Here is an 18643-nt window from a genome sequence, read left to right on the forward strand (position 1 = left end):
GAGAAGCCCTTATGGAGCTGCTAAATAAGTAACTAAATATTATTTGTAACAAACATACCACTCTTGGGAGGTAGAGTGTTTCTGATATTTATGCCCTCCACATTTCTTGAGGATCAGCAATGTACAAGCAACTGTTCTGGCTGCTAATTGCTCAAAATGTGGCTTGTTTTCCTAAGTAGTTCAAAATATTCCTCCCAGCAACTCATTTATACATTTAGTTGGTTAACAAACTTGCTGTTCCAAAAGAGTACAAAGTTGGCCCAACTCTAAATTATCCCGGATGCCATATCAGCAGGTAAGAACTAATGAAGTCTAACTGTGTCAAAAGCAAAGGCAGAATGTACGTATTTTATTTATCAAAACCCAACCTCTTTGAATTGACAGATTCAGAGCAGAATTTATTAAAAGAACATTGGAAGTAAGACAGATTGAGGTGTGAATCCCCTCTCTCTGTGACCTTAAGGTTTAAATTTTGCCTAGATCTCAGTTTCCTCATCCAGGGAAAACACCTGTTGTGCAGGTTTGTAGTGAGTGTTGGAGGTTTTGTTTATAAAGTACTAGACACAGTGCCTGGTACATGACAAAGACTTAAATGATGGCAGCTATGACTTTACTCTTCTCCTTAAGAATTTTCATATTATGAAATAAAGGACCTGGGTTAAGTTACACTGGTTCAAATATATTTCTAGTTTGTTTGCTTACTCACTATGTGTGCTCCAGAAAGCCACGTCATCTAAGTCTCTATGTCCTCATCCTAAATGTGGCCTAATGATAATTGTATTTCATGGTTATCATGATGAATTGAGGTATATATATGGTCCTGGAATACAGTGTTCAAAATATTTTAGCGCCTTTCCCCATTGGCCCCTGTTTTCCTGGGTTGTAATAATTTCAAGCAGGATCAAATATGCATGAAAGTGTTTGATAAATTAAAATCCCTGAAAAATGTAATGCACAGTTACTGACTAGTTATAGCACAATTTTAACAACTTACCAATTGTTACCTCTTTCTTAATGTAGAGAATAATGGAAGTGATTTTATTTTCCGAGTAAAATAATGAATAAGGACTGTTTATGATGGGGACAAAGAGGTTTTGGAGATGAAGTGGGGATTATTCAACAGTTGGTAATTCATCTGTTGCTTCTTTCAGTTTAAAACCTGTTCTCTTATGTTCAATGTATTTTGGTAGCTTAATGGAGCTATCTTTTAACAGAAAAAAATGCAACTAGTAATTGGATCAGAAGTTTTAACTGACCTCTTTCATTTGCTCAAGCCTGCAGATAGCTCAATAATTTAGACAATCATTGAAAGCATGGGCTATGAATTCATAGATTTATAGGTTAAATTCCCAGGTCTGCCACTTAATGTTTGTGTGACCTTGGGTGACATTGGGCAAGTCACATAACCTGATGAACCTCACTTTCTTCATCTGTGAAATAGAATATGTGATATCCAAGAGGACTGTTCCAAAGATTAAATGAGATAAAGTATGTAAGATCCTTGGGTACTCTCTACCATACTAAAAGTAGCTCCCATTTATTTGGCATTTATTATGCCAAGAACAGAAAGCACCAGAGTTATCATGTGGCAACTACAGGCTACTACCAACCTACATTAGGGGAAATAAGAAGCCTCTATCACACTTGTATTATTACCCCCATAGCATAAGGGACAGCAATCCACTACTTTCTATGCACAGCCCAAAGAGTCTTATACCTCAGCATCACCCCCTATGCTCTCATCCTCACCCTCTCTTTTCTCCATAAGTGCTCTCAGCTGAACTTGACAACATGTTTTTTTTTTAATGGTAAACAAATATGTCTGTTCTCAAATTGATGTATTTTTCAGCCATGTCAATTTTTCCCAGGTAGCAGGGATAAAGGGAATGTTCTTGGCTAACAAGAAGATTGACAACCAAGTGAAGACTTTCATCACGTATAACAAAGGCAGAGACTGGCATTTGCTGCAGGCGCCAGACACGGATCTAAGGGGAGAGCCCGTGCACTGCTTGCTGGTGAGTTTTCGTATTGGAGCAGAATGCCCACATGCAGCAGAGGCTGGAAATGGGTGTTAAACAAGATGATGAAGGTAGTTCAGGGACTTTTTCCTTGGTTGATGCACAAAAGGAGATAGGGAAGGGTGTGAAGTCGGAGCATGTAGAAAGGAGCTCAATGCTTCTTTTTGGGATGGGTCAAGGAGATAAAATAACATGAGTTACTGCCTCATTTAGTTCCAGCCCAAGTTCTGATGAGGCTCTCAAGTGGTATTTTGGGAAAATATGGTAGTTTTCATACATACTATGGATATGTCCCAAACACACTTACTTTCCCACGAATAACCTGTTACACACCTAATGATACGAAGATTCAGCTGTAGAATTGGTGAACTGAGAGCAGAATTGTGTAGGTGCAGTTTCTGGTGGAGATTTTCAGAGGAATGCATGACTCAAAAAACTTAAAAAGGTACCGATCTAAGTCTTTATGGTATACCTAATCTGTTCCATTAACTTATGTCTCATTTTTTAAAGCTGGAGTCAGCAAACTATGGCCTATGGGGCAAATCTGGCCCATCTCCTGTTTTTCTAAATGCATTTTATGGGAATACAGTAATGCTTATTCATTTACATATTGTCTATGACTACTTTCACACTACAACGGCAGAGCTGAGTAGTCATGAAGGAGACTGTAAGGTCTACAAAGCCTAATATTTATTATCTGTACTGTCTAGACATTTACAAAAAATGTTTGCTGACTCCTTCTATAAATTATCTTTCTTTTAGCTTTCCTACATTGGTACAAAAACTAAACCAGCAGGAATTTGTTCATATATTTGACCAGATTATGGCATCCAAGAAGGCTGACAAAGGTGGCCCTTGCCCTTAAGGCACTTGTGGTCTATTTGAGGAGACTAGATTAATAAATGAAGGGTCATAGGGCTACATCTTACTTATCTTTGTAACTCTGGTGCCTTCCCATTATAGACATACAAATAGATACTGGTTGAATGCAGAAGTATGGAAAGAAGAGACTAATGGCAAGACAAAGTATAATTAAATGCAAATTTCTTTAAAACAACTCAGAAGTTGTGGTTAAATTCAGAAAATGGAGAGACTAAGATATGACCCTGGTAGGGAGAACTCCTAGTTTTAGGAATAAGGGTCTGGTAATGTATATGTACACAAATAGATATGTACATGCATATATATGTGTGTATCAGATACATGTGTATATGTATATATTGGTGTTCACATTCTTCATATATTTCCGACTTGATGTTATGCACACTCAGCTTGCTTTTCTCCATTCTGAAGTCTGAACAGTCACTTTTCAGGTTCATCTCACACAGCTGTAGGCAGGGCACTCTCCTCCTCGAGAAGATGCCAGCAGCCATAGCTTGACCTTATTAGTTGCAGAGGATGTCACAGTTGTCACTGTGCATCAAGGAAGCAGCCTAAAATTCAGCCTCCCACTCAGTTTCCATTCTGATTACTGGCAACTTATGGAGAGGGGGGAAGCCAGTTGTTACAGTAAGTGCACAGAGCCAGTGACAGAATATGTAGATGTAGCAGTTTTTTTATTGAATACCTATTCTATGCAAGGTACAGTACAGTGGCATTTGAAAAAACAGGGCCAATTTTCTAGTTTAGCTATTCCAAGTTGGGACATAGTGAATTTAGTCAAAGATTCACAGGATTTGCCAGTGCCTTCATGTAGTCCTTGGTTCTCACATGCATTTTGGAGAGTAAGTGCCCATGAGAGAGAATTAACCATGGGCACTGTGGCATAATAAATGAACCATTAGAAGTGACTTTTCCTCAGAATACTTAGCAAGAAGTTCCTTGCTGTACCCCCAACCCTTTGTCAAGATGTTTTACTGTTGTACCTCCAAAATATAAATGCAGTATCAGCTTCCTTCCCCATCTTCACTGGCACCATCCTAATCCAAGCTACCATCAATTCTCCCCTGCCCTGCAGGTTGGCTCCTAGCTGGTCATTCTGCCCCTACTCCTACATCCTGGGGATCCATTCTCTACCCAACAGCCAGTGTGTCCTTGTTTTGTTTAGCTTTTTATTCATCAACTTTATTGAGATAAAAATTACAGACAAAAAGGGTACCCATTTTAAGAGTACAGTTTGATGAATTTTAACAAATATACCCATGTAACATCTACCACAGTCAAGATGGAACATTTCTATCAGCCTAAAAACTTTCCTTCTGCTCCTTTGCAGCGAGTCCCCACATCCCCAGCCCTAGAAATCTTCCCTGCTTTCCTTAACTATAGATTTGATTAATCTTTTCTAAAATTTTATCAAAATGGAATCAACCTGAGTTTTTAAAAGAATCAGATCAAGTCCCTCCCTTACTTAAATTTTCTAATGGCTTTCTAAATCAGGTAGAATAAAATTCAAATTCTTTCCCATAACTGCAAAACTCCAAATTATCTGTCATCTCTACTTCTCCCTCCTCGTCTCTAGGTTATTCCCTTCCTTCTTTACACAAAACCTATACCAGGGAGAAAGGAGGGCTTCTTCCCATACCTTCAACTCACAGTGCTCATCAGTGACTCAGGACCTTTGCATTTGCCATTATTTCTCTTGAAATACGCTTCTTCCAGTCTAGATTCATCTTGGCATTCAGATTCTTGTTTGATTACCTCATCCTCTGAGAAGATTTCGTTGACCATATTCTACAGTTGTGCTTATCCCAGCTCTTTTTTTCTTCATAACCCTTACCACTATTTGAAATTATCACATGCATTTGTTGACTTTCTTGTCCATCTTCTGTTAGAATGTGAGCTCCATGAACATAGGGACTATGGCTGTCTTTTGGCCACTGTATGGCTAGCTCTAGAAATCATATCTGTTATGTGGTAGGTGCTCAATACATGTGTTGTTATTATGAGTGTCATGTTTGTTTGCAGTAGGCCAGGCACTCCATTGACAGGTGTCGGTTAAGTTTCACATTTGGACTCTAGTGGATGCCTTTCCTTCCTGTTGACAGTGGCACTGAAGGATTTGTAATAATATCCCCCTTTTGAAGCTCATGTGCTCAGGTTGATTCCAAAGTTAACAGAATCAGAAGGCTCATTAAGATTGGGGAACTATGAATTAATGGGATATAGATGTATGGTACCCAGGAGTCCTCAGTCCTTCCTCCCTCATTAACCCTGTTGCTTAATGTAGTTTCAATCTGAGCTTTAGAAAACAGGCAGCAGGGTGAGGAGGGGAAAATGGCATAGAGGAATGGGGAAGAAAGACCAAAATCACTTTATAAAAATCTGCTAATGGCACAAAATAGGAAGGAAAATCTTTGAGCTACGGGAGAACCAGGTTGTTAAAAACCTTCTGTAGGCTTGGGAGCTGGTGGCAGAGAGGAGGTAAAAAGTGATTTTAGATTGTGAGTACTTGGAAAGTGACAGTGTCACCAAAAGCACAGCCTAGTGATTAGAAAAGAGATTTTCCAGCAGGGCTGTTACAAACGTGGAACAAGTTCAGAATTACAGCCCCAAATGGAATGTTCCTGGTAAAATGTATTCTATAGAAATAAGACATCCAGGATAAATTGGGGCTGTATTTTTAGGACTTTTAGACTGATTGCCCGTAGGGCTCAGCTAGGATTTCTTTTCTTTGAAGATTGCATTGTATGATTAGATGGGGTATTACAGGTCAGGGTCCACCTGCTTCCAGAGCCTCAGGATTGGGCTCCCAAGAGGCAGGACATGAGCTGAGCTGAACCGGTAACAAATTCTTAGGCCCTTAGGGAAAGCACAGTGTTGCATGGAGGGAGGACCCGACATCTTTATAGATTCAGTTGGCAGTTTCTACCAGAGCTAAACAGCCTGGTTCCTCAGGAGATTCTTGACTCTGCTTTCCATCTCCCTTGCACTGGCTGTGACTAACATGTGTATGCTGGAATGAAAGGAGGATGAATGCCCCACACCCATCCCAGTGGTCCAAGAGTCTCCCACTCCTTTGACGTTGACTTGTACTGAAGAGCTAATGGATCTGTAGCTCTAATTCAGGGTTAGAAACAGCAGGAATGGAGTGTGTGTCAAGGGGGGCAGGTGCTGGTGATACTATTTGGGAACTTAATTGCTGTCTTGTTATTTACGAAAATTCTGATCTGACTTCAGTACAATACTCAGATTAGGATCCATGGGGATAAAGATGTTGGGAAGATGAGATCTGAATGGTTGTTGAAACAGAGGTTGGGGGTGGGGAGTGGTATGTGAAGGCAGATGACTCTCAGTTAATCTTGCAATTTTTTAAAGTTGATTAATTTCAAAGATGGGCATATGCCTTCTTCCCCATTGGCCATCCACAGTGCTAGGAACACAGAAGCTAGTTAGTGGAACAATTAAATTTAATAGATATTTATTGAGGGCTGGCAATGGCCAAAGGAGTGGTTGGGTAGAATAAGAGTTAAAAGAACAAAACAAGAGAAAGGCAGTTAGGATCTAGAGGTCAATTGATGGGTTTCAGGGGTTGGTGAACTCCCTGAAATTGAATGCAAAACTTGCCTTTGCATGTTTTCTCTTGGGAGAGGGTCCTTAATTTGCATCCTATTCTCAAATATTGTATCTGACTCTGAAACGATTGGAGACTAAGAATCTAGTTGTTCCTAGAACTCATCAGTTGATACTCTGCCATGCTCTGTGTCTCTTTGTGACCAAGGATAAAACCAGGCAGCTTCAAGACATATGCTCAGTCCTTCCATTCTTTGTAAGTCAGCTGCTAGGTCATTAGTGGTTTCAGTATTTAGTCCCCTATCTTCTTAATGGTGTAAAGAGAAAGGAAATAGAGAAGGGCTGTTGGGACAGGCTGTACATGGTTTCCTTTGAGTTGTAGATAACTCCAGAAAGATCAGAGCAACAGCTATGACTATTAGTATAGTGGTGGGTGCTCAGTGCATATTTGCAAATGGGAGGAAAGAAAACAGGAACAAGGAAGGAAGAGGTTCCTGCAAAGCCCCCATGTGCCCTCCAGGAGCTTACAGTGGCTTGATAGCCATTTTAACAAACCACTCTTAATTTTTGGTGACTTGACCTTGACAAAACTGGTCAGGTTAAAAAAAAAAAAAGATTAAGTTAAAAACCATGGAGATGAATCACTTATTGTATTTCTTCAAATATTTCTGTACACTAAATAACTTCCTGGAAGAAATGGAAGGGGGAAAAAAAAACCCACAGAATATTTTCCTTGTACCAGCTGGGGGCAATCCAGTACTACAAATGTGAGAGCAGAGAAAAAAGTGCACCGAAAAGATCATTCCTAATGTCGCTGCTACTGCGTGAACTGGTGTCTTTGATTTTCAAATTAATCTGTCTCCAGCCTCTGAAAGCCATAGCAACAAGAGCAGTGTCGGGATAGCCAATAGAAAACGTCTTCTTTCCTTTTTAAGGGCAGCTGCTCCATCTCAAATAATCCTTGGGTCAGGTGGTAGCTGAGCTTCAGAATCTTCCAGACTTCTGGGTGATGAAGTCTCTGTGGCAAGCAGCTGGCTCGGGATGGCGAGCTGGGTGCCCCTTGGCCACGGATGCACTTCTCCATCGGGTGGTGCAGATGGCCTTCCAATAAGCCCCTATGTCTCCCTCTGGATAACCCCCAGGCGGTGATGCACATCTTGAAAATGCCTCAGGGGCGCTCACAGCATTATTCTGATTATGTGGTTTATAATTGAGCCCGTCTACTTCTGGCATTGGTCTGAGCAGAATAGGAAAATAGGTCTTTCGTGTCCTAACAAAAAGTGTTGCTTGATATTAAAAGCATTCATGGACTGTCTCTTTTAGATTCTATGCTAGGTTCCACAAAATATGCAAAAAAAAGAGTACTCATGTTCTTTCTTTGTAAAAAAGTATGTCTCTTAGGGAGATAAACACTGCACATATCTGAAATAATTAAAACAGGGTTGTGCATGGGAAAATGAATTGTGGTAGATCAGAGAAGAGGAGATACCGATAGTCTGGAGTTGTCAGAACTTTCATGGAGAAATGGTTTGGTGCCTGTTCATCTGAGTGTTGTGTAGCAATGTCCGGGGATTCTGCACCATAAAACAATGCCTGTTCTTGTCTTCTCCTTGGACAAAAGGAAGTCGAGTGTTTGGATATGAGTGCTTTCCTTATAGGAGCTGTCTTCCTTACTCTTTTAGTACATTATAAAGTGAAAATTCCTTTTTTGAACACTTACATGAAATTTTCAGGCAAAACCAATAGTTTATTATTATTAATATTCCAGGATAGTTTTATTCTCTACGTTGGCAGTGAGGTAAAGACCCTATTGTGATGTGCTGTTTTATTTCACCAACGTTTTGGCTGCTTTTATTCCCGAGTTTCATTTTTACTTTTGTCATTTACTCTATCCCATATAAATTTAATCATTGTATCTCTGTAGCACTCTGAATATCTGCTGGCTGAGACTTACGGAGCAGAATAAAAGTAATAACAGAGATACACTGGCGATTCCAAAAACCTGAGTCAATAAGATTAGAAAGTAATCTTTCTGAGAAATGAAAAGAAATGTGTTCAAACACAAACTTGTATATTTTGACAACTCAGTACAAGAACTATTTTAAATGAAATTCGTATAAGATGTTTTCCTGTTTTGAAAACTGTTGAATTCTTAATCAGAGCATTTGATTGAGCTTTTTAAACACAGAGAAACACATCCCTTAGATTTTAATTTAAATTGTTATTACTGATGTGTTTTTGTCTACAAGTATGACTTTTTATATTGAATAATACTGATACTAATAATATACTGGTACAGACACTATGTTGATTCTTTGGTGGATGTTAGGACAGTTTTATATGTCATACAGGTTCCCCTGTACAAGTGAGACCAAGACCTCAAAATGTGGAGTGACTCAGAGATTCCAGGTGACTTCTTCAAAGCCCTTCTTTCCTGATTTCATCTCCCATGTATCCTCCTCAGTCTTATCTGGCTTATCTTATCTTATCTTATCTGGCTTATCTTAGCTTTCTGCTGCCTTTTTCTGCCTTTTTCTTTCTTTTTTTGCTCTTCATATTCCCCAGGTCTGATATGCCCTTTATCTTCCCAAACATTTCACCTGCAATTAATAGTTTATCCATTTTTGACTCAGGCCTCATTTTCTCCTTGAAGCCTTCCCTGATCCAAAGTTGACTATGTCCCTTCACCCTTGAGAATCTCATATTTTCTGGCATTGATCTTAATGGCTGTTAACATATTCTCTTTGTATGATAATCAATAGAAGTATCCTGTGTCCTCTACTTAGAATGTAAGCTTTTCAATGGCAGACACCACATTTTAGTCAGTGCACATTCTTCCATAAGCTATACCCAGTGTTTTATATATAAGGTGCTAAAATGATTGCTGAATGACTGAATGGCAACTAAGTCAGTAGCGTAGACCTAAAAGGAAGGCATTCTCTCCTTCACCAACTTGGCAGCCATCTTATACTTACTGAACACTAAATGTTTATGGAATGAAAGATAGATGGATGACAGTGGATGAATGGATGCATGGATGAGATGGGATGGTTGCATGGATGAATGGGGTATTCGGAACCTGAAATTTTTAGATTATGTATTTTTATGACGTTCATTTCTCCTCTTCTCAGCCCTATTGCTCACTACACCTTCACCTTAAGGTCTCTGAGAATCCCTACACATCAGGGATCATTGCCAGTCGAGACACAGCTCCTAGCATCATAGTGGCTTCAGGTAAGAAGGTTGCCTGGTTTGCTCACTGCTCAAAAATGGTGTTTATTTTAACAAGTTGGGTATCTATGCTTAGAACTTAATGAGCAAGCTACAAAATATTGTTGAAAGACACCTAAACCATTGACCCTGAAGAAGTATGCTGAAAACCCCTGCTTAAACATAATGTTTTCAGTCTAAATCCTTCTCAAGAAATGCAGACTGCCAGCGTAGTCCACGGTTAGCTTTTACAGAAAGTTCCCTTCACTAATGGTGATATGTTCTTTCTAGGTAACATAGGTTCTGAACTGTCAGAAAACGATATCAGCATGTTTGTCTCTTCTGATGCAGGGAACACGTGGAGGCAGGTAAGAAAGTACCAGGCCAAATCACTGCAGTTTAAATGGCAGGAAATTCATCCAACTTGGTTCAATTCTGGGATATTATTCAGCAACACATCACATAAATACTAAAGCCTGCAGATGTGTTTAGTTTCCTTTTTATGAAAACTTTAAACTGGACTTCGAATTTAGCAAATGTTTATGCAATTTTATTTTTTTTAAATAATATCCCTTATTCAGAGCCTATATGTAAGAAAGTTTGGAAGTGATAATTAAATCAAATGAAGTCTGACTGAATTTTTTCCAAAAAAGAAAACCAGAAAAGCCCAGTGGGTTTATCATATAGGGCACATGAAACCCAAAGTGTAGATTGTATATCTCATGCTGAGTTGCCTCCATAAATTCCCCATGCCTTGAAGTCAGATATGGAGGAATGCAGTGGTAAAGGAATAGCCATTACCCAGGTGGTGTTCAGAGATGTTTAAATCTCATGTGCAAAAGTTGGAGTAATAACCATCAGGATGCATATGTTACAGAAAGTAGAAATGGAATCACTTTAAACCAATATGTTTAGCCTAAATGCTTCCTGTCTTTCTTCTGAATGAAAATTAGATACCCATGGTTTATAAACGGGCATTTAATGAGGTTTATCAGTTATAACAAGATATGTGTCTAATGCATAGTTATGCTTCAATAAATATGTTTTAATAGCCCACTGACATTCAATTATCGTACAATAAGTAGCACCATAAATTGAAATCTAATGCACAGGTAATCACACTTAGCAATGAGAATACTCGACTTTAAATTTTAGATGGAGATACCTATGTTATGGTCTGGTTGTCACCTCCTGGCTTCAGACCTTTCATAGATCCTCATTGGGATTCTCATGTTTTGAGGGGAGCAGGGCAGGGAAGAAATTTGCTTAAGAGACCCCAGAGCACTTGCTCTTGGAGGGATATAGGACCATGGACTATTCTAAGGAAGCTTTCTCTGGAGAATAGATAACCAGGACCCCCTTTTCCTCCTGTCACCCCCCCAAAGAAGACAAAGCAGCTGGACATTTCTACTTCTATAATCCTGGGGGTCCCCTTGGGTATACGGAGTAAGCAAAGGAAAAATATTGTGTGTGTGGTGTTACTCCAGACAAGACGATACCAGCAGTGTGACTGTGGGAAACTCTATGGAGAGAATTTAGAGATTGATTTCAGTTTGTCTCCATTTGATTTCAAATTGGGTTTTCCACATTTAGAGAAAGACTCAATGGCAAGAATCAAACAAGAACTCCTTTCTTCAATAACACTTGGAAACTGAAATAATTAGATCTGGAAAGGACACTGTGCTGGTGCAAGCCCCAGCTCATCAGTTACTACATGGATAGTCTTAGGCAAGTCACCACATCTCTCTCAACATTAGTGTTCTCATCTGTAAATGTGAGAGTATTAGAATAAATTGCCTGTAAGTTTCCTTTTACCTGACGATATATGACAGTTATCCTCCGAAATGGGAAACAGTAGAACTTTCCTTAAAAATAGGAGAATGTAAACAAGAATTTACAGGTATCATCTTTAAAAATTTTTTTTGTGGCATACCTAAAATCATTTTATATAACACTAGTGGTCTGTGTCCCCAAAATGGGTCCATGTTCCCATTTTGGGAAGCATTGTTCTAGAACTGTATTTTCCCAAAGGTTTAGGGTAACCTTTTTCTATCATGGGAGGGATTTTTCTCCTCATATGAAGACTCATTTTCTGAAATCCAGTTGTGCATTTATGTGTGTCTGTGTGTGTGTGTGATTTCCTCTTCCAGATCTTTGAAGAAGAGCACAGTGTTTTGTACCTAGATCAAGGAGGAGTCCTAGTCGCTATGAAACACACGTCTCTCCCAATTCGACACCTCTGGTAATGGTCCCTGCTGCCTGTAAGACTTGCACCAGATGGTTCTGCAATGCGAGGACCAATATAGGGGTCAGGCTGTCAGAAGACAGATTATGACTGTGTTTAGAGTAAAATATCAAGGTCTACTAGAACATAATTTACACCTTTGCTCTCTTAAAATAAGATTGTCACCTATGCTTTCACAAAAGGAGAGACAGAGAGAAACAGAGAAGGGGAAAGAGAAAGAGAAAAAGGAAGGGAGGAAGGAAGAAAAGGAAGAAGAGGAAAGGGAAGGGAGGGAGGGAAGGAGGGAAGGAAGAAAACAAATTTAAAGTCTGCCCCTGGGAGAGGAATAGCATGGTTTTCAGGTTTGACAGTTCCTTCCCCATTGCCATATTCTCCCAGCAAAATCACGGCTAAAATGATATTCACTGTCAGGTACAGTCTCTGAGTAGCTAAACTTCTTGCAGTCACTTTTCCCAAATAACATCTCCTGGAGTTGAATATTTGCAATCATATGTGCATTCTACCTGGAAAAGGGCAGTTCATGGCCTTTGGGTTTGTAATTCATTTCTCCTGATCCTGCTTCCTTAGCTTCCTCTTTTGGGTGACATTCTGCCCTCTCTGTGTGGGTCTTTCATCGATGGACAGTGAGGCCTACCTTATAGAGGAGTTTCCAACAGACTCTTTCATCTGAATTTTTGGAACTGGGTGTCTGCACATGCTAGATTCTTCAAAGTCCAAACCTGATGGTTTTTCCATTGTTAGTTACTTTGGTGATAGTGGCAGAGTTGCAGAATAGAGCATCATGACTTCAGTTGGGGAAGTGGAATGCAGCAGAAAAAGAAACATGGATGTAGTTCAGGGGAAGGCATCCATGGGAAAAAGGCAAGTTGTGTCATAGAGTTATAGACTTCTCTCCTCTTGCTCTCAAGAGCCAGTGCTGTGACCATTTATTCAGCAGTGTTGAGCAGGATTTATAACAATGAAAGAAGGCTGCTGCTTAGGGTTAAATCAATTAGACGTCAGTTTGTGGAAGTCCATCTAAGTGAGTCTCCCAAAGCCATTGCTCTTCAGATCGCCTGTAAGACTTGCTACTGGATTACAGGGGCATTTTAGAGAGAGTCACATTGAAATCTGAGATCTAATAAAATAACCAAATTTTTAAAATTCTATCAAAGACTTAGTGTTATTTCCACTTCATTCAGCTACCCTCTTTTTGATGCTTTAACACATCTGGGTCCCAAATCACTCTGCTAAGTGTATTTCTATCTTCTGATATAATTAAGAACATTTGTTCATATGAAAGGCTTACTTTGACAATGCTCCAGGTGATTTTAAAATGTATTCTCTCCCATTTGATGTGTCTTTCCTTTGAAAGGATGTTTTTTCTTTTGAAATCCAGTGACTGTTATTTCTTCTGTCATTAGGTTGAGTTTTGATGAAGGGAGATCTTGGAGCAAATATAGTTTCACATCTATTCCACTTTTTGTGGATGGGGTTCTGGGTGAGCCTGGGGAAGAGACTCTAATCATGACGTAAGTGGAAATCTATGATGTCTTCTAGTCTTAATACAAGACAGTGAATCCAGAAAGATGTTTTATCGCTAAGACCATTCGATTTGCTGCTGTTAGATTTGAAGTATCTTTGTTATCAAAGTTGGTGCACCTGACTTACAAGGTTCTCTAGCAAAGAGGGAAAATGTGGGCAGCCTTTTTCGTGGCTCTTTGCTAGTTATTGGGAGATCCAGACTGAGGGGTGGCCATATAAAGGCAAACCCCTTTTCTTCCTATACTAAATGGAAATACAGAAATTATAAGTGATTATTTTCATGGAAAATAAAGCTATAAATTTAAAACCTTAATGATAAATACACTGAACATATAGAAAATCCCAGGCATATAAGAATGATTTCACTTTAAGGCAGAATACAGCGCTTGATCAAAACTGCACAAAGGATTTTATTTTTCCTGGCTCTTTATCTAACCCAATTTTGAGGCATATTAGGAAAGCCATGAGAACAATCTATCCTTTTGAAATTGCATTTGCACTCGTTTTTATCTGGAAAGTGATGATCATTAATTTGTGTAAGACTTGATGAATGATTCAGTTGCCTGTGGGTTTCAAAACATGGTCCTTGTATTTGAAAAATGAAACTGTGATTTTTTTTTTTCCTTCCCCTGGAAAATTGGACATGGAAAACAGAGAGGGTAGGTTTTAAAGAAGTTGATCCTGTCATCAATGGAAATTTCAAAATCACAGTCAATAGCTGGTACATTTTCTGTTCTACCCTCCCCCTTTTTTTAAATGGTAGAAAACCACAGCTACCACCATCACAACAAAAACTTAATTTTCCTAATTGCTTCACTTTTGCCTGTGGTAAACATAGCTAGATTAGTGATTTATTTTAGAATTTGGCTTTATCCAGTTATTATAATTGCAAAATACAGGTGAACAAAAGAGCTGACCGAAAGGGGTTCTTTGTGTCTTTTATCCACACCGATGATTCAGACACCTCATTAAAGCCTTGAGTCTTTCTGAGTAAGGAGAATAGAAAGCAAAGTGTAGGAAATGACTAAAACTACTTGGCACTGTTGCCTACTTTCCCTAGGAACGAACGGGAAAGTAAAACAGCACGGTCACCACGTACATTAGCAATAGAACCGAGAAGCAGAATATTGAACCACAAAGAATGCACCATTTCATGTTCTTTTCTCAGTCATTCTCATTGTACAGTATGTAGAAATGGCCTCCTGAGTCAAAAAGCTTGGATTCTGGGTCTCCTGGTTATTAGTGACTTGATGTTGGTTTGTGCAGGTGAACAAAAGTCTTTGGGCCTCAGGTTCTCCATTGAAGAAGTAGAGACAATAATAGCACCCCCCTTATCAGTGTGTTTTGGGAGTTAACTAATGTGATCCATGTAACAACTTAGCATTGCGCCATGCTCACATAACGAATGTTAGCTGTTGTTAGCACTGTTGGCATGTCATTATTGTGATTGTTTTTGTCATCATGGGCTCTATAGAGTGTTTGGACACTTCAGCCACCGCTCTGAATGGCAGCTGGTCAAAGTGGACTATAAGTCCATTTTCGATAGACGATGTGTTGAGGAGGACTACAGACCCTGGCAGCTGCACAGCCAGGTAAGTGGAAAAGAGTTGGGGTTTATCAGGGAGAAAACAGTCATCAAGGTATAGGAGTTGGGATTCTCTAGTCAAGCTTCCTTACTTGTTTTTTGTCTCACAGGAGTGAACCAACTCAACATTTATAGCTTGTTGTAAAGTAATTTCTGTTTTTATTGTGCTAGGATATAATGAGATAAAATTCAAATGTGCTTGGCTTAGACTTACAACTCAAGATGAAGTACCAACTCAGCACTGATATCCAAACATAATTTATCCAAGCTTGTCATGTGGTTGGTGGGGGGTGGGGGCGCAAGTGAGGAAAGGATCTTCAGTTTTATCTAGCAATGTAAAGAGAGACATAAAATAACAAAATTATGTTGGCTGAGCAGTGCCAAAGAAATCCTTTCTCCCCACTGCTATGATTCCCTAGGATTATGTAGCACTTTCTACCTCCTTCCAAAGCACCTGTGGAACGAGAATGCAGAATTATTAGTAGGAAACTGCCCTTTGCTCTGGCCTTTCAGCTGTTCAGCTCATATCAAAATATTTGGATGAAAGTGTCTCTCCTTTGATTTCCCCAGGCAAAAGGCATCCCCCAGGCCTCCGAAAGACATGGCAGAGGTTCTTTCTGCACAGCCATCGCTGTTTTCAGGCAGTGAAATATCATATGCACTAAACCTAGACAAAGTAATATATTTACATGTAAACATGTTAAGGAAACAGTTAAAGTGAGTTTGCTTAATAAAGACAGTTTATAGTAGATTAAATAAAACTGTACTCTGGTCCTTCAGACATACACAAGGGGCTGTGTTTGACAGTGGGAACTGCATCATCAAGAAACGAGCCTTCTCTATTCAGAGGCTCCACAATAAAATCACTGCTCATTTACATTGCTGTCATTTTCCCCTTTGGGATGCATGAGCATTGTGATATCCAAAGCTTTAATTTATTTTGTGGGGAAACATTGAATTTAGTGGAAGTACATAAAATCAGTGCTATAAAATAGCTAGGTGGGCAGAGGCATAATAAATAGGGACAAGGTGGATGTTTATATTTCTTTGCAATACTCTTCTTTCATGTGGTCATAAATGATCAAATGTATAAATATTTTATTACAGGAGAAGTGAACTTAATTACTGCAGATGTGTGGACAATATACTTTCTTATAGGCGAAGCCTTACTTTTCTGCATGCCCCTCATAGCACCGTGCCTAACAGCTGGCCAGACAGGCTTGCTGAATGCATAAGGAGTTGAGTATGCCTTTTGGCCTACCCTTAATGATTTCTAGGATTGCCTTTATAGTCACATTCTGTAATAGGACTCTAGAGGTTGAAAGGAATATGCTGTCAGCACAAAGCAGGCTGACAAAGTCCAGATTACACTAAGGCTTGAGAACATTGCTCTTTACTGGCTGGATGTGGAACAGAAAAAGTGCAAGCTATATGCCCAACTGTTTGATTTTTGTCCCCGCACAGGGAGAGGCATGCATCATGGGAGCAAAAAGGATATATAAGAAGCGAAAATCAGAACGGAAGTGTATGCAAGGAAAATATGCAGGAGCTATGGAATCTGAACCCTGTGTCTGCACAGAAGCAGACTTTGACTGGTGAGCTTTCACTGTTATCCCACAGAGTTCCGTTATGTCAAATCCATGTGAGCCTTAATGAAAACTTAATTTTGTAATAATAGTAATACACAAAGGGTGAAGTTACAAGGCTTATTTTTTTGTGAAATTACTTCCTCGGGACGTCATGGATTACCGGCTATGGGTATGTATGTATATGTGGAAAACCAGGAACTTTTTTAAACTTCAAGAAGATTTTGAAGATGGCTGTTAATTATCATCACATATTTGATGGACTTTCGGGAAGGAAAAAAAAGGCTAGATCCACTCAGTGTTGTTTCAGATGGCAGCACCAAAAACAATAAGTGGACTTTTCATGAAGCTAGAATACTTGTGCTCATGATAAAAACTTTGCAGAAATTAGAATCCCCTGCAGTGGAACAGTGGCCTTGTACAGCAGTAAATTTTCTGTCACTGAAAGTTTTCAAGCAGTGGTTAGCTGACTACTGCTCGTGAGAGATGTGGAAGACATTGCTGGGTTCACTGCAAGGACAGATTCAGTGGCCTTGCAGATTTATAACTCTGTAAGTCAAGTGGTGAAGGGGCTTCACCTTTTACCAGAATGAAGGTAGTTTAAACTGGAGAAGTACAGAGACATTTGGAGGTTAAACTAAACTCCGAGTGCTGTAGCATACTTCCTGTGGCATTTGCTAAACAGAAAGCTTACAATGCCTTTGCCTTGTGCTGGGCCAGTGTTCAGGGTTCAGGTGAGTTTGAAAAACTACTGAGGATTTATAGGTGGTAAATCTCTTTATTTCCATCTCATTTTCTGTTCGATTTTTGTCTCTTCTATTTTTGTTATTTACTTATATTTTTACATTAGTGAAAGCAATTGCTAAATATGTAAGTGAAGGTTAAACAATTGAAAGTTGACTTGCATAACAACCAAAGCCATGCCTTAATCAATACGGTAATTTATTTCCAGTGGTGTAGCAATCCCAGGTCAACTATCTGGTCGTGAATATAGCAGTGTGTGGTGTGAGACACTGTATACACATACACGGTACAACTTAGAAAAAGTAAGTCTTCCCTCACCATAGACCTCCGGAGACATTTACTGGTGAAATACTCCTCGGCAGGCCTGGCAAAATCAGCCTGCTGTAGTTAGATAAGTGACCCAAGACTGCTCCTCTCTTGTTAGTAGGCAAGACAAGCAAGAAGCAAGTGCTGTAAATCTCGGAGCCAAAGGGCAACAGAGTTTCATTTACATTGGAACTTACAAGGAATTCTGCAGTGGCCTCCCAACCATGACTTTTGTTTTAATTAGTATATTTAGTGCAATGATAAAAATATTGTATCCTAGTGTTACCCTTCAGGATTAACACCCAGATACACATCCACAGGGAAAATTTCCATGGGCTTTTAAGTCATTTATCACACCCCTCTTTCTAAAGCCTTGGTTGCTTCTTCATCTACCTGGATTCAAGGATGATTTGTAAAATGAACATTTTACAATAGTTTTTTTTTTAGTTTTTGGTCTTTCCAAACAGCCATGCTTTTGTAGAGAGCAAATTTCTTCTGTGTAAAGGTGAGGTGAGATGTACCAATTCCCTGATTTCTCCTGGAAACATTTGCCTCTTTAAGCCAGTCTTTTGTTGTTGTTGTTTTTCTTTTTCAGTTATAAGCTAGTCTAGAGTAAAGGAACATTAGGTAAGGAAAGCAATTAGGTTTCTTCTCCTCCTCATCTCTCATTCCTCTTAGTCTTTGCCCAGTGGTTGGATTTATTTGTGACTGGGATCTGCTATTCACACCATAGCTAAAATTCATTCTGAGAAACAAGAAATAAATCATGAATGAGGCCAATGTAAGGTTTTTTGGGATTTTTGTAACTGCGTGATTTCTGAAAATATTTTGAAAGCCTCACCATGACCTTGTTGGGTGGCTACCAGTAGCTGGAGCATTTATAATTCCACTTGGCTGTAGCATAATGAAAGGATTTACTAGTGAATGTTCCCTCTTGACTTCTCTTCCCACCTGGACCATGCCCCAGATGCCCTTA

General features: G+C 39.3%; 1 protein-coding gene across 3 annotated transcripts in view; it reads left to right on the forward strand.

The window, feature by feature from the left end:
• Positions 1-18643, forward strand: part of SORCS1 (sortilin related VPS10 domain containing receptor 1) — a 549535-nt gene that overhangs the window by 449155 nt on the left and 81737 nt on the right. For all 3 annotated transcript variants that reach the window (XM_037804645.1, XM_037804643.1, XM_037804644.1), the window contains exons 10-16: positions 1869-2015; positions 9599-9701; positions 9969-10045; positions 11828-11919; positions 13326-13433; positions 14921-15038; positions 16496-16626. In XM_037804645.1, the coding sequence (XP_037660573.1) occupies positions 1869-2015; positions 9599-9701; positions 9969-10045; positions 11828-11919; positions 13326-13433; positions 14921-15038; positions 16496-16626 (776 nt within the window). The remainder of the gene's footprint in view (positions 1-1868; positions 2016-9598; positions 9702-9968; positions 10046-11827; positions 11920-13325; positions 13434-14920; positions 15039-16495; positions 16627-18643) is intronic.

This window comes from Choloepus didactylus, chromosome 15 (genome assembly GCF_015220235.1).
Source record: "Choloepus didactylus isolate mChoDid1 chromosome 15, mChoDid1.pri, whole genome shotgun sequence".
NCBI lineage: Eukaryota > Metazoa > Chordata > Mammalia > Pilosa > Megalonychidae > Choloepus > Choloepus didactylus.